Source organism: Nansenia antarctica (genome assembly GCF_963989245.1).
Source record: "Nansenia antarctica genome assembly, chromosome: 3".
NCBI classification, from domain to species: domain Eukaryota; kingdom Metazoa; phylum Chordata; class Actinopteri; order Argentiniformes; family Microstomatidae; genus Nansenia; species Nansenia antarctica.
The window spans coordinates 42513440-42530840 of record NC_137688.1 but is presented as its reverse complement, the minus strand read 5'-3'; the positions used below and the strand labels follow the sequence as shown (position 1 = coordinate 42530840).

At 44.3% G+C, this 17401-nt stretch overlaps 1 protein-coding gene across 1 annotated transcript in view; it reads right to left on the bottom strand.

Moving 5' to 3' along the window:
• LOC308154098 (seizure protein 6 homolog) overlaps positions 1 to 17401 on the bottom strand; it is a gene marked incomplete at both ends in the record, with an annotated part of 52976 nt that overhangs the window by 15687 nt on the left and 19888 nt on the right. The window contains 3 exons of the mRNA XM_080527276.1: positions 1411 to 1577; positions 3958 to 4126; positions 6006 to 6191. Of these exons, the coding sequence (XP_080383402.1) occupies positions 1411 to 1577; positions 3958 to 4126; positions 6006 to 6191 (522 nt within the window). The remainder of the gene's footprint in view (positions 1 to 1410; positions 1578 to 3957; positions 4127 to 6005; positions 6192 to 17401) is intronic.

Genomic DNA, 17401 nt, shown 5'->3' with positions numbered 1-17401 from the left:
GATCGAGGGAGCGGGGAGAAGGGGTGGGGGGAGGGGTATTAGCTCTATTACAGATGTTCTTATCTAAAATCAAAAGCACTCAATATGGCTCCAACAATACAAGATTTGTGTATTGTTATTTGGGAATATGGGAATTAGATAGTAACTTTATACATTTGGGAATTAGATTAAATAAGGTTAAAATAATAATATTTGTAATGTGAAATTTACAAGTGTTCTTGCCAATTTCACCCACTGACACTGGTTTTGCATCTTGCTGTGTGTCATGGATAAAATAAGAATGAAGAGAAGTCTTTATGTGTTTTTTTAAAGACACTAAAATGTCTAAAATCATTGCTTAATACTATGGTATGTGAATGCTGATGAATATAGTATCCTGGGGTGAAGGGCGTGGTGCTACAATGTACATTTTGAATTCAATATTATTTGCATATCGTGGTGAAGAAAATGTAGAAATGCAAGGCATTTATTTTGATTTGGCATGTTGTGGAGACTGGAACGGGGGCCGAAGGCGGGGGGTCGTGATACTCATGTCCCACCCACCCCTAGAACCCCCATCGCTGCTCCACATGTTTACTTCATTGTTTTACATTGTCGTACATCAGATATTGTCATTCTAGCATGATGGCGTTTGCCTGAACTACCTTGCCACTGTCTTATGAACCGTGATTTTTAGGGTTAGGGTCCACATCCGCGGAAATATAGTGCCGTCACACCAGAAAATCCATCCATTACAACCTACTTTACAAACTATCAAAACTCAGTTAAAACCATTTGCTTTTATAGTAACTGGCTACTTGTATAGGTACTTATATACATTTGAAGGAAAGAAACTTGTGTATTCATGTATGAATTTATTGTTTTGTTGAATTTGATGCTGAAAAGTTTGTCTGTCCCATTGTAACCATGGTAACTTTTTGACAGTGCATATTTTAGCCAGGCTACTTTTTATCCTTCCCACAATCGCTTGCGAGTTACCAGACAGATCAGTGTGGAGTCAGGATATCTGCCATAAGACAATGGGTTAAAACTATCATTTTTATCTCATGGATGGTCAGTCCTTGAATCCATAGCTCTGTCTATGAAATTGAGAGTGGTTACATTTCTCCAACCCAAATCCCTTAGCCGTTTACCAGTGCCGGGGAGCCCGCTTTGTTATTGTTTGAATTCCAGACTGCACCTTTAAGGCATCATCTGTGTTTTTGCCTTTCGGCCCACCACTCAGATTTCATTTTGGCTCACCAAGTCAAAAGCTGTGGGTACCCCTGGCCTATAGTGTATAGATTGTACCTTGGTATCTGACAGTACCTGTGGGTGTGATGGTCTATAGTGTATAGTTTGTGCCTTGGTATCTGACGGTACCTGTGGGTGTGATGGTCTATAGTGATGTCAGATATAGGGACACTGTACCTTGGTATCTGATGGCGATGCCCGTGGAGGTGCCAGAAGCGTCAGTGGTAAGCTCAATGAAGAGGTGTCTGAAGGAGCTCGCCAGGCCCTCGTTGGGCAGATACTCCACCTCGTACGAATCATACAGAGGAGGGGAGTCGATGTTGTTCCCGTTTTTGATCAGCAGCCTAAAAAGAGGGAAATATAAGTATCTAACTGGATTTCTACAGTCCTATAATGTGGCCGCCAGGGGAGGCTGGTGGAGGTAGAAATTGGAGGACAGGCTCATTGTAATACATGGAATGGAATGAGGAATGGTCTCAAACACTCGGATTTCTACCTCCACCAGCCTCCACTGGAGAGAACGAAACCACTTGGACTGTTGGCATGAATGACACGGTGCTGGGGTACGTTATAGCATTGGGCTAGACTGTTCTGCATAAAAGCCAAAGATATCACTGAACACAGCCCTGCAGCTACTGACCTCAACTACTTAACAGTCCATTTGTCTCTGGATGGCTACCATGGCCAGCGCTCATGAAAACACAACAAAATCTCCACTCCAGGGGAGGCTGGTGGAGGACAGGCTCATTGTAATGCATGGAACAGAATGAGGAACAGTATCAGACGTGTGTGGTTGATACTATTCCTCATTCCATGCATTACAATGAGCCCTTCCTCTGATCATGCGTGTACCTACGCATTTTAGTTTCTCATTTTTTACCATTTAGCAAAGTGACACTAATTAGAGATTACAGGGACAGTCTCCCTGTAACTTAGGGCTAAGAGTCTTACTCAAGGGCACACTAGTGGTGTTCCCAGGTGGGATTTGAACTCATTACCTTCTGATCATTCAGTCCAACTCACTATCCACTAGGCCACCACTACCCCTCAACTACTACACTATCCTCCACTGCTCCATTCTGAGCCACCCTCTTCATTTGGAAGTGGGAATTCAATTAAATATTTCAATGGAAGTGTGTGTGTCCCCTCCCTCTCTCTCTCTCTCTCTCTCTCTCTCTCTCTCTCTCTCTCTCTCTCTCTCTCTCTCTCTCTCTCTCTCTCTCTCTCTCTCTCTCTCTCTCTCTCTCTCTCTCTCTCTCTCTCTCTCTCTCTCTCTCTCTCTCTCTCTCTCTCTCTCTCATCATTAACCTCAGTCAGAGACACAGATGTTCCATTAAATCCTCTCTCAGATGATGAGACAATGCCCTGAAGTGTAGCAGCAACTATTACTGTACAGTATGTATGTATAGTGATATGTCTGAGTGACAGCAGCCTGTGGTGAGAATCATGTCCAGCTGTCACACAGCCAGCAGTGTGAGTCTGATCATTTGTTAGCCACTTGACACAGATCATTTGGGGGGGTTTTGAGTTTCCCATCTTTTTTTCTCTGTTTTTATGTTGAGAGACCATCCATTAATTAAATGTCACTCAATTCAACTGTCATGTATGCTAAGCAGTGCTGTTGGTTGATTTCTCCTCTATTTGTTTTCCATGCACGTCCAAAGCGCTGCATTGAAGCGAACTGTTGGGGAATGTTTTCTTTGGGGTCAATTAAAGGTCTGAGTTTAGTAGAACAACAACATGTTTTTGAACAACCAAGTGTATAATCTGTGCCCCTCTAAACTCCTCTAATTCTTGGAAATTGAGTAATCATAGTTGTGCACATCTCCCCCTCATCTCCCCCTGCCTGTGGACAGTTGCCAATAACTTGTGTCACACTTACAATATTCTCTTTTCCTGTCAACACGTCTGTTTGCCAAGATTCCTCATAGGGAGTCGACTTTGTATATATACTCCTTGTGTTCAATATTCAATATCAACTGAGAGGAAACCAGAATATTCTCCAACAGAACACTTTGGACTGGACTAAGTGCTGGTGAGAGCACAAAGCCTTGAACCCTGTAGAACACCATGCCACCACACCTGTCACCGTACCTGTCAGTAGTGAACACCCTGCCACCGTACCTGTCAGTAGTGAACACCCTGCTACCGTACCTGTCAGTAGTGAACACCCTGCCACCGTACCTGTCAGTAGTGAACACCCTGCTACCGTACCTGTCAGTAGTGAACACCCTGCTACCGTACCTGTCAGTAGTGAACACCCTGCCACCATACCTGTCAGTAGTGAACACCCTGTCACCATACCTGTCAGTAGTGAACACCCTGCTACCGTACCTGTCAGTAGTGAACACCCTGCCACCATACCTGTCAGTAGTGAACACCCTGTCACCATACCTGTCAGTAGTGAACACCCTGTCACCATACCTGTCAGTAGTGAACACCCTGCCACCGTACCTGTCAGTAGTGAACACCCTGCCACCATACCTGTCAGTAGTGAACACTCTGCCACCGTACCTGTCAGTAGTGAACACCCTGCCACCATACCTGTCAGTAGTGAACACCCTGCCACCATACCTGTCAGTAGTGAACACCCTGCCACCGTACCTGTCAGTAGTGAACACCCTGTCACCATACCTGTCAGTAGTGAACACCCTGCCACCGTACCTGTCAGTAGTGAACACCCTGCCACCATACCTGTCAGTAGTGAACACCCTGCCACCGTACCTGTCGTCGTCCTCAGCCAAGGCCACCTTCTCAAAGTGGACATGCATACGCTGTCCCTGGGGGGCCTCCAGCAGCCAATGGCAGGTCAGGTTGTTGCTGTAGTTGCTAGGAAATGCAGGAGATACAATGCGGCCGACGGTGGCATTCCTGACCATGCCGCCACAGGCAGCTGGGATGTACACCGAGGAGAAAGAGGGGATGAGAGAGGAGAGAGAGGTATTTACTTTGAAAAACAAATCACTCCATATCCATCCTTCAGACTTTGTTCAGACAGATAATACAACACTTTGAGAAGTAGTAAGAACTCTATGGGACCATAAAGAGACTGTTGTCATGGGTAGAAAACCTCTGAGATTTTATGTGTTTTTGGGATCTTCTAGGTCCCCTGCTGGAACAGCCCTGCACATCAACGGACTTGGCAGAGTTCAATGAGAAGGGACAGCAATGTGTTCAGCTGTGGTTGAACCACATCTAGCCAAGCCTTGTAACTGACTCTCTTGTGGACACGAAAAGAAAGAAGTAGATCAGGTGAAGGTTAGACAGAGAGATTAACCTTGATTACAGTGGAAAAGGAGCTGTGCCACGGTGGCACTGTTCCCAACTATCAGTGATCAGACTCTGACAGATCTGTCCTAAGGACTGGACTGACTGACTAAGGAGCACACATGAACGCACACCTTTCTGATAGTTTGTTTACCAGAGACTCTCCTGGCTCTCCACACACTTTTAAACACTTCACATCCTCAGCACTTTCTAATATAGGAAAGAGCCTCCCAGCCTGCCTTTTCAATGATGCATACACTCAGCTCAATACTAGGAGAGACATATTCATCTAGCCAGGTCTGAAATGTCCACTTACTATTCATCACTGGCGCACATCTGAGCAGTAGAAAGACATCCTGCCTCAAAACTGCCCTCTGGGACTCTCTCTCTCTCTCTGTGTGTGTGTGTGTGTGTGTGTGTGTGTGTGTGTTTGTCATGCAAGAGGAGGCAAAACACACTCCAGGGCTAAACTCGTCTAAAGAAAAATTTGACACTAAAAGTCCTTGGTTCTGCTGAGAGTTTAAACCACTTGGCTGCTTTGTTTAGCTTCCCCCTCTCTGAGAGGCCTGGGGAGGCCTGTTTAAGATTCACCGCTAAGCTTACACTGCTGTTGACACCATAGAGGCCAAAATCAATGAACCCAATTAACTTTTAAACAACATGAAGTGTGTGGGGGACAACACATTAATATAGTTAGAAAAGCTTTATTATTGCATTGTTTCATCTAGTAGAATAGGTTAATCACAATGAAAGGACATGTGTTTGAAAGACTATGTGCAAAATGAAATAGAAAGTGATGATGTGTGTATAAGTGTTTACAAATATACAGCCACCGAACATTTTGTTATGGACCAATGTCTTATTAAAAATTATTCTACTTCTGGTTACTATAGATCTCAATCGACCCAAAATGATCCACCTATATTCTATTCTCTTGATGTGCTCTGAAAAATCTGCTACTGGATGTTTAGAATGAAAAGGGGACAGTCTAATTCTATTCAATTTGACATAAAAGTCTGTGATAGTGGTGGTTATCTGATGGCATTACACTCACAAACACTTTATTAGGTACACTAATACTGGCTAGGGCCTCCCTTTGCTCTCAGAACAGGCTCAATTCTTCAAGGTATCACACAATGTGCTGTGAATCTCCCGTTCTACCACATCCCAAAGGTGTACTATTTGATTCAGATCAGGTGACTGGGAAGGCCACTGAAGAACACTGAACTCATTGTCATGTTCATGAAGCCAGTTTAAGATTACTTTTGCTTTGTGACATGGTGCATTATCATGCTGGAAGTAGCCATTAGAAGATGGTTACATTGTGGCCATGAAGGGATGCACATGGTCAGCAACAATACTCAAATAGGTTCTGGCATTTATTGATTAATTGGTATTAATGAGCCCAAAGTGTGGCTGAATGAAGGAGAAGGTGTACAGGCGTTCCTAATAAAGTGTTCAGTGAGTGAATGTCGTGTGGTGTTTGGTGTGTCTACCCTCATTACCGATGCACTGTGGTTCCTTGCCGCTCCAGTAGGGGGTGCTGGCGTTGCGGCAGGTGAGGGTGTTCGGTCCCTGCAGCTTGTAGCCAGTGAAACAGTAGAAGTAGGCTACACCCCCTGAGTGAAGGCTGCTCACAGACACATCCCCGTAGGCTGGACGCTGAGGGAAGTTACAGCTCAATACAAAGGCTGGAAGGAGGGAGAGAGAGAGGCAGAATTACACACTGGCATTATAGACAAACAACACTTTAACTGTCATCATAATAGTATAGTTGTCGTTTTTGTGAGGAGATGAACCTTGAGTGGACTTCTTATGTCTATAGGACGTCTGCTACTCCAGAGTGTGTCCATGAGACCTCTGTTCATCAGTGGTAGCTGAGGATGATGGATTGGGCTGGCCATATCCCTAATGGAGGCCATAAAACAGGCATGCTTCCTTGCCTATCAGCACCCCGCCACTACCTCACCTGCCTTGAGGAGACACGAGACACTGGCATGCACTCAAAGTCGTTCTGTGCTCCTCATGCAAAACAAAAAAACAGATAACTTGTGCTTGACTTTAGCATAAATGTCGCATTGATGTCAATGGGATGTTTACACACATTTGTTGAGTTACACACGCAGATCTCAAGTTAAGATTCGGTCCATACTATATACTGTAAGAAATCTGTCTCAGACATATTCAGCAGGGGACTGGATGTGGCCGCACTGCTTTTTACATTGCGAACATACCTTTAACAACTCTGTATCCAGACAGGCCCACAGGTGACCATTTAACTAACTACTCTTATATAACCACTAATCCTTCTTCTCCCATCCCCAGGCATTTTGGCCACTTATTCACAGGGATATTTTCGACTAACGGCTCCCCGCTGTCTTGTTGTAATTGCCCCAGCTTTATTGTTAGCCCTTGGATTGCTCTACGGCACTCCTGTATTGATTCTGTCACACCCTTCCACCGGGGTGAGGAAATATGGAGAGGGCTTAAATAGGGCGATGAATCATAACCTTTCACCTCAGCTCTGCTCTGTCATGCTCTCTTGCTATTGAGGGATTCTGAATTCACTTGCTTGCTTGTTCCTAAGCACACAGAGATAACAGGATCCGCAGGCGCTTGTATAGCGTCCTATTAGAGCTGCACTCTGAGAGGGCCAGCATCATTCAGACACCCCTGTAGCAACTGCACAGACCAGTCTCCATCATTCACAGAGCTAGGTTATTATGAGGGTCACCAGGAGCCATAAATATCCAGGGCTACTTGGCTCTCCGCTACACCAGTGGAACTTCAGTTCTACCACAGAGGCATAAACAAAACAAAAAGATAAAAGTGTCATCATGGCACCATTGTTGTGTCATAACACTGGTGCTAATATGGTCCTTGGCTTTCCCAAAGACAAATAGCTTTGAAACGGCACACTGGTTACTTTACTAGGCTATATCTCTTTTCTTGCTTTTGTACTGTCACAATATAAGGGTCATATATCATGTTTTTAGTTTTAATCAAAATGGCCTGGCCTTACCTGACCTCTGGTATTGTTTACGAGATTCCTATTTTCTTTCAATAAAGACGGAGCAAGTTGTCCAACCTGCATTTCTTCACCATTTTGCTTCCTGTCAGCGGGTAAATAAATGTGACTTAAATGTGAACCCTGTCTGAGGAAATGAATGTCTCTGTGTTTTATTTCTTGGCTGTGCAAATCTGATGTTTGTTGTCCAAGAGAGAGTTGTGCCACTTCATAAGTAGGATTGAGTGGTTTCCTTACTAAGCTGTAAATTGATGGGCTGGTTGAAAAAGGCAGATATTTGAGAAAGGATGCTAAAATGCTACTACAGCCCTAGGCGATACCCATAGGGCAATTCAAGGATATGTTATATATGTTCATGCTGCATGACATTTTCTCTAGTTCCATTCTAATCAGAACAGTCGACTGAGACTAATCAAGTCTGTTTAGTCTGCTAGCAGGAGTTACTACCTCATGAGCTACTACCTCCTGACCGCAACCATTATCCCCAGAAGCCCTGCTGGCTGGGCCCGAGACAGACCAGTCTGAAAAGAACCATCCTGGCCTAAATGACCCCACCCATCCCCAACCTGCCAGGCCTAAATGACACCCCCCCCCCACCCATTCTCCCCTCTCACACTGTAGGAACAGCTGCGATAAGAGGCAGGCAGAAGAGTGCACAGAGAGAGGCGGAGGGAGAAGCCTGCTGACTGCTGTCTAATCTCTCTCCACAGCAATGAGAGGCGCTCCTCTCTCAGAGTCAATGAGCCAATGAGCAGTGCCCAGACACTCCCCCGGCCATTCATTTCATTTATGGTTTATTGCAGCGGCGTACTAACGCAGCAGGGCTCTGGGGCGAAGGCATGAGGATGTTGTTATAGCATTATCACCCTGCCATTCCGGTTTCAATTAGACTAATACAGAGAGGGCACTGGAGGCTAGCCTTCTGTGGAGACTGTCCCCCACCTCCCGGTGCTAAATCACACACACTTATAGCTCCTCCTCCACTGTAGTCTCACTGCCACTGCGTTACCGCGCAACACTCCAGGCCCCACCGCAAGGTTGAATGCCAAGGCCTCCCTCCAACAACATTTGGCTGTTGATTGATTGGACCCACTTCTCTGATTTCTCGTGCGCCCACAACACAAAGAGAGATCAACACAACAACCCACCACCACGGTCTAAAAATCATTCCCTTACTTAGAATTAAGCATAAAACCCAATTGGGGATTAAAATAACTGATTCTTTTTTATTAACTTGTTTTGCTCTTGTGAAGTTCACAGAGCCGTCAGCTTGTTGAGAGGTTGCAAATGTTACAAAGTAAGTACTTTTCTTCAGAGACTGAGGAGAAAAAAACGTATTCTTTCATTACTGATTCCAGACATGTCTGTGGGTCTGGAGAAGGGCAGGAAAGGCAACAGTAGTATGCTGTCATAATGGACACGTGAGTCACTTGGCTCTGCAGAGCAGAAGCCTGTTGTCCTCATGCTAGTGCTAGCTTGCGAACACAGATGATTGGTCTATTAAGACTGCTGTATATTCCATGACCTGATGAAAGATACATGCTCCTCTATGCTTGGACATTAATTATGAAACACAGAGGGGAATCATTTGGCCCATCAGAGCTCATTGAGGATAATGGAGTGTGACAGGCTTACTGGGGGAGGACACTGTGGCATATGGGAAATCTCTCTCCGTGTTCATATTGGATTTCACGCTGTGTCACATTAACACCCACTGCGCCGCAAGACCAAAGGAAGTAGAAAATTACCCCACAGGCCTGTGACGGGGTGTCAGAAAAGGCCCCAAGGAGCAACGTGCGGCAGGTGGTCACTGTGAGAACGCAGTTGAATCTACTCAGTTTCACACCGTTCTGTGATATTCTGAGTAATGTTTTCTCTGCACACGTAACATTTCCACTTAAGGTTTGTGATTCATAGACATGAACACAAAGAAAACAAAGATCAAGGGCAGAGACAGAAAAAGGTTGAATAATATAAGGAAAATCACCAATGACAGTAAAGAAATACATTTTATCATCAGTTGATATAAAGAGTTCAGAGACTCCCTTGTTCCCATAGAAATACTAGCAACTAACTTCTTTCCATTTCCACCGACACCTCAGGTGCCAAAACACAAAAGGTAATAAAACGCTCTGGCTTCATTATACGTACAGCACTGCTGTCATGCTCTCTCTGTAATGGGCATATCAAGCAATAATCTTAATCAATGAAATGTCTTGTTTCAGTGGAGCCCCATGAGTTGCTTTACAAGTGCTGGGAAAAGATCATTTCATCAAAGCGAATAAACTACCGCAGTTAACGACCGCTGGTAACGACCGGAGTCCCCTGTTTTCATATGGCCACGCTAATGATCTGTGGCCATGATGAGGGGTCAATAAACGACAAGCCAGAAAGAGTGGTAGTACAGCCATGCAGCGCAGCAGGGAAACCCTCAATCACAGCCCCCTCTGTACAACTTCAGGGGTTCTGAAAACACAGGGCTGCCTGGGACAATGGATGGCATGTGCTGAGAGAAGTTGGGATTTGATCACATGTTGATGACCTTTGGATCTACAGTATCTGCTGCTGTGGAGGTCTATCTGCTGTGAAGGTCTGTCTGCTGTGAAGGTTATTCTGCAATAGATGTATATCTGCTGTGGAGGTCTATCTGCTGTGAAGGTCTATCTGCTGTGGAGGTCTATCTGCTGTGGAGGTCTATCTGCTGTGGAGGTCTATCTGCTGTGAAGGTCTATCTGCTGTGGAGGTCTATCTGCTGTGAACGTCTATCTGATGTGGAGGTCTATCTGCTGTGGAGGTCTGTCTGCTGTGGAGGTCTATCTGCTGTGGAGGTCTGTCTGCTGTGGAGGTCTATCTGTTGTGAAGGTCTATCTGCTGTGAAGGTCTATCTGCTGTGGAGGTCTATCTGATGTGGAGGTCTATCTGCTGTGGAGGTCTGTCTGCTGTGGAGGTCTATCTGCTGTGGAGGTCTATCTGCTGTGATGGTCTATCAGCTGTGGAGGTCTATCTGCTGTGATGGTCTATCAGCTGTGGAGGTCTATCTGCTGTGAAGGTCTATCTGCTGTGGAGGTCTGTCTGCTGTGGAGGTCTATCTGCTGTGAAGGTCTGTCTACTGTGAAGATCTATCTGCTGTGAAGGTCTATCTGCTGTGGAGGTCTATCTGCTGTGAAGATCTATCTGCTGTGGAGGTCTGTCTGCTGTGGAGGTCTGTCTGCTGTGGAGGTCTATCTGCTGTGATGGTCTATCAGCTGTGGAGGTCTATCTGCTGTGGAGGTCTATCTGCTGTGGAGGTCTGTCTGCTGTGGAGGTCTATCTGCTGTGGAGGTCTGTCTGCTGTGGAGGTCTATCTGCTGTGGAGGTCTATCTGCACAGATGGCCTTTTTTTTAATCAAGCTCTGACATGAAGCTGACAAAATATTGTCCTCCTGCTTGTCCCGCTTTAAAGTGTGACACCTCTGCACAATAACTAACTTACCTTATAGGTTGTAATGGCAGATATACAGCATTTATTACAAAACAACTCTAATGTAAACACCAGTTTGTTATAATAATGGTGCATTGTTTACAACCAGGGTTCAGTACGTGTCTTGTTATGCTTGACAGACTCACTTGAATACTTTATTCTGTTTGCAGCTGTTGTAGTTCATGCAATTTCCTTCCTATTAAAGACTGATATGGTGATAATTTAATTGAGTAAAAATCCATTCTGTGCCCCTAGCCCCCTATAATTAATTTAAGGGAAATGCTCCCCGTATAATTACTTTTCAATAATAGTTTAATTATAACACAATGGATCACTATTAACTGTGTAAGGACAATTTGGCAAAAAAAAAAAAAAAACATTAAATACATGTTTGAAATCAATTTGCTACCACTTAAATGGTTTTCATTAAAAAGGATTAAGCAAGGGTGGCCTGGCCCCTACCAAGGAATTACAGTATTAGTGAACAAACTGGCGCCTTTCTGTCGGTTCTGGAGGTATAGTTGCTCTGTTAAGTAAAGCAACATTTCTAAAGTTGAAACAACCAAAACAACCTCAAAAGCTCTCCCTAAAGGAATAGTAGAATATGTGGAAGACTTGAGGTGCAGAGTGGAGTAGAGAAGAGGAGGAGAAGGAGAGTCGAGTGAGCCTTAATCACACGTTGTCTAGCAGCAGTTCTGACACATCCATCTGTCTGTCTGACAGCTTGTCATGGGATATCTGCCTGTCTGACAGGTTGTCGAGGGATGCTGGTGTCTAGTGTCTGTGAGGTGCGTCTGAAGATGGCCCATGCCTGGGGACCAGGGGCCATGTCTGACTGGGCAGCGGACAGAAGTAGACACTTTCAGATAGATACAGACATGCAGACCAGACCACTGTTCTCTCTGCCACACACACATTCTGGTAAGTACATGTACTACATACAGTACATACGTGTTTTGTCGTGTAGGTATGTGTGTCAGTGCTCGCGCACACACACACACACACACACACACACACACACACACACGCATATACGCACACACATACGCATATATGCGCACACACACACACACACACACACACATTTCTTTCTCGGTCTCCAACTGCCTCTTTACTTGAATCTACCTCTAACAAAGCACTGGTGCATTATCCACATGGAGGGTTTGCTACTGATTCATGCCAGCCAATCTCTTTCTAAAGGGAAAACCGTATCTGTTCATGCAGGCCTCTGTGTGTGGAAGATATGTGCATCAGCATGATTGCTTATATACTTTGCAATTCCCTACTGCTCAAAAACAGACTTTCCTGCATGATCACCTGGTTATGTAAAATGCAGAATGTGTTTTCAAATCAAATCTTCAAAATAAAAATGTATGAACCAGTGCAGAGTTTTTGGAATACAATTAAGGAAAGATCAATGTGAATTATGTAGACATACATGTGTTAGTGGAGATATGATTAATGTATTGCACTGGCGACATCCATCCTTTGTTCCCTTGGAGAGAAAAAAAAAAAAGCAGTCTGGCCTCTTTCTCATAGGATGAGACTGACAGGAAGTTGTGCCTTTTGGGGGGGTATTGGAGTGAACGTGTTTGCCTTCTGTACATCTTTTTTTTTTTATGCTGTGCAAATGCCTTATGGTAATTTTCCTGTCAATGCTGGTCAGAGACTGATGGCCTTCTTGTTCACATTCACACACTCCTTCCCCCCACTAAGCACATCTGCACTAATGGAATCCTCGCACCACAACCAATCATTGACACAATCATTGTTACCCAGGCCTTCAATGGGGATAGCATGTGACAGATAGGAAAACAATGGTGAGTGGACCTGAAGGCCTTTTACATGAGACAGCAGCTGGTGAAACCGGAAAAAGTCACCAACCAATCAAAATGTTCACACTTTGATTCTGAAAAATGTAAATAAAGTGTCAAATCAATGACACACTCGATAATCAAGCCAAAATATTGCAATACAATGGATTCAGTGAGTAATCCCCACTACTCTACACTAGGTAGTAGTGGAGATTACTCGCAGAATCCATTGCATTGCAATCTTTTGGCTTGACTAGCGAGTGTGTCATTGATTTTCAACAACGTTGAAATGTGTTTAGGTTTTTTCCGAATAAAAGTCTGAACGGTCCGTTGGTTGGGCGCCTTGTTACTGGTTTCATCAGCTGCTGTCACAAATGGTGTCTTGAAAACCAGTCGCATCTAAAATAATTTGCTGTACCCTGAGAGAGGGTATGCAAAAGCTATTACTGGTATTTACATGAGAATCTATGAAATTGAACACTTTTCTGCATCCCAGACCAATCTGAGCCAAGTCAAGATTGATTGTCTGGCCAACAATTATAGCCTTCAGCATATTTCATCTGTGGATTGATGTAAGTATCTGCTGACAGGAAATGTAGAGCTTAATACCTGGCATATAAACAACAGGATTTGGCAGGCAAATAAAGAAATGGGGGAAGAGTGTCTAGGAGAGGGAGTGATAATCCAACTAATAACGTTTTCTTCCTTCAAGCCATGAGAGCTACAGGCAATGTTCAAAGGCCATATGGTTCCTTACCAGGTGCCAGTACTTCAATAGTTACATTATATACACAATACAATACACACAATATATACAATACACATGAATGCGCACGCACGCACGCACACACATGTTTCTGACCAGTTTTCCCACCAGTCTTAGAAGGGACATCATCATGTGAACAACTGCCAGGTTGTTGAGATGTTGGAACAAGGTCGTGATCATCAACTTGGCATTACCTCCACATGCAATATTAGCCCTTCTTATGGCTGGCCAAGTGTGAGAAGTAGATACAACTATAATAATAATCGTCAGTGTCTCAATGCCAATACGGATACGTGCCAGTAAGGGAGTCAGAACCGGTCTCTCGCTGGGCACACAGGGAGAGGGGGAGGTGAGGGTAAGATAATTAGTAAGAGCAGGTGGTGAGAAGGTGACGTACAGTAAAATAGAAAAGTGAGGAGAAAGTGCTGTAATCATCACTCTGTCATCTCAGCTAGAGTAGATGATTAAACAGGAATTAACCACAGACACCTCCAACTACACAGTGTCCATCTTCTAACAGATGTGTCCAGCACCGTGTCGTGCATCCTTGTCTGAGCACCATTACATGGGGCAGGTGATCAGATGACCGAGAAAATAGATTATATAATATCAGTGCACTCATCTTAATACTCTGTACAACTGTCATGGTGGATAATAATGGTCTCTAGCTTATTCTGTATGGACACTGTGAGAGAAAATTATTGTATGTGGGGGACATAAGCTACATTTAAGATTCAAACTCCACCATCTTGGGTTGAATGTCTGCAGCAGACTGTAGAAGATGATTTCCTGTTGTCACACAATAGAACCAGTTTCTCTACTTTAAGCTTGACATTGGCTAAGACAACAAGACACATTTAAATTATTACAAAGACCTGATTGCCCTCTTTTCTCCCTGAGTGGACGAGGCCATCTGGAGCAGTTTTTGGCTTTTGTGTCCCCCAGACCCGGTGCTCTGGGACCAGACTGAACCAGTTTGTGGCTATTGTGTTCCTTGTTCACCTTTGTCTCCCTAGGAGAAAGTGGGGGCCGATTCCCCCCTAACCTTCATCCAAAATCATCTTCATCCATGTACAAACTCACACCCCTTGCTCATGATTGGTCTAAACCTCACCCGAGGGCGGACCCCTTACCTGTGGAAACCTGAATTGTATAAATACTGACATGTAATGAATGATCGTCACTTTTTGGGAGGAACTTTGAAACGTTCAGACTCGTCTGACGGACCTGTAAACTTCCTCCTTCTGCAGAAGAATATTAAATATCTTTTCTTATACATTTTGAAACGAAACAGGCTGCCATTATTGAATAATTTGCTCTAACAACACTCAAAGAACACTTTATTAGGAACACATATACACCTTCTCATATATGGAGATGGTGTAATGGTGCAGGGAATGTTTTCTTGACACACTTTGTGCCTGTTAATACCAATCAATCATCGCTTGAATGCCAGAGCATATTTGAGTATTGTTGGTGACCATCTGCATCCCTTCATGGCCATAATGTACCCATCTTCAAATGTCTATTTCCAGCATGATAATGCACCACATCACAAAGCAAAAGTTGTTTCAAACTGGTTTCATGAACATGACAATGAGTTGAGTGTTTTTCAGTGGCCTTCCCAGTTACTGGATCTGAATCCAATAGAACACCTTTGGGATGTAGCAGAATGGGAAATTCACAGCTTGAAAGTGCACCTGTAAAGAATCTGCAGGAATTGCGTGATCCAATCATGTTATTTACATTTACATTTTTGGCATTTAGCAGACGCCTTATTCCAAAGCGACTTACAATCAATACATTTGAATACTAAGCATGTGAATCAGCAGTCCACTATTCGTTGCAGGAAGAGTACTCTAGCTCGGGCCCGGGGCCACTGATAGAAGGAAAAACCTTCTCCCTATTATCGCCTTCTACTATATATATATATATATATATATATTTTTTTTTATATTACTGGAGAAACTGAGAAACAGTACAAGGGGGGCAATAGAAGTTCTTAGGGACACAGTAGAGGGGAAAGCGGGTGTCTTTAGGAGACGTAGTGGTGAGGGTCAGAAGATGTCTCAGGAGGAGCAGTTAAGAAGAGATGGGTCTTCAGTTTACGACGGAAGATGGGTAGTGACTCTGCCGTTCTGACAGCCGTGGGGAGCTCATTCCACCAGCGGGGAGCCAGTGTTGTGAAGAGACGTGATCGGGCAGCCCGACTGCTGTGTAGAGGAGGTGGGGCCAGTCGGCCAGCCGAGGTGGAGGAACGGAGTGAGCGGGCAGGGGTTTGGGGGGTTACCATTTCCTTCAGGTAGGCAGGGGCTGTCCCTTTAGCTGCCTGGTATGCAAGCACCAGGGTCTTGAATCTGATGCGAGCTGCTATCGGGAGCCAGTGCAGGGTGCGAAGGAGAGGGGTGACATGCGAGTATTTGGGGAGGTTGAATACCAGCCGGGCAGCAGCATGTTATCATGGACCAGAGTCTCAAAGGAATGTTTCCAACATCTTGTGGAATCAATGTCATGAAGAATTGAGGCTGTTTTGAGAGCAAAGGGGAGGCCTTACCCAGTATTAGTATAGTGTTCCTAATAAAGTGTTCGGTGAGTGTATGCCAGCAGATAACCACCACTATCACAGACTTTTAGGTCAAACTGAATAGAATTAGACTGTCCCCTTTTCATTGTAAACATCGCAATAACAGATTTTTCAGAGCACATCAAGAGAATAGAAGATAGTTGGAGGGTTTCTTTAAGTGTAAAGCTCACCCATATTGGTAGAAGCTGGATCATTTTGGGGTTGAGATCTATAGTAACCAGAAGTTGGGGGTTAACAATTTTTAGGCATTGGTCCCTAACACAAATGTAAGGGCTCTTTGGGGTAATGGCTAGGGGGTAAATGTCAGAGGGAGAAAATGTCTGACTAGCTGATAAATGGATCTTAACTTTCATTTTATGTAGCCTAATGAGTAGTCAGGTGTTTCAAGGCAGTGCTTCATTGCAATATAATGCACTAGTGTTTAACACGCTGGTGACCCCATTACATCCTAATTAGCAAGCATGTGCCCAAATTCAGTCCAGTAGTAAGTGCTGCTGTCTGCAGTCCACACACTTGCGCACAGAGAGAGAGAGAGAGAGAGAGAGAGAGAGAGAGAGAGAGAGAGAGAGAGAGCAAGAGCAAGAGAAACAGAGAAAGAAGCCTGTGGAGAAAACTGGAGAACACCCGAGGGCTGCTTCAGCTAGACATTTACAAGACTGTATTGCATACTGCAAGTGATCGCCTATAAAGATTACAATACACGTCACACTTACAATCTATTGGCCAATCTCCATTAAATCTTTGATGTGTCAGATAACATCAACTTTTATTGTCTCCATGGGGAAGATATTCTTTGACACAGTTAGCTGCGGTATAAATATAGATAAAAATAGAAAGCATTGCATACATATCACATTTTAGAGCCTATCCCTTTGAAAACAACTTTTCTCTGTTTTGGCACGGTTTACTCTCCACTATCCGTTGAAGGCAGGGGGGGATAAAATCAGTGTTGTGACGTCAGCCACCCTCACTAATATAGATCAGAGCACCACACTGCATCTGAGCATATCAAACAGGGGGAGGGGGGAGGAAGAGGGGAGGAAGACAGAAGGAAGAGGGCCTGCTGCGTGAGGTAATTTGAGGGTTCTGTAAAGAAACAGAGTACGTTAATTGCAAGTAATTGCTACGGTGATGTGGTGCTGTTTGTACCATGACATTTGATTACCCACGTACCTAAATAGAGAAGCAGAGGGCTGCTTAAGAAACCCTTGGATGTCTCTTATACTGGATGGCAAAAAACTGGATGGCA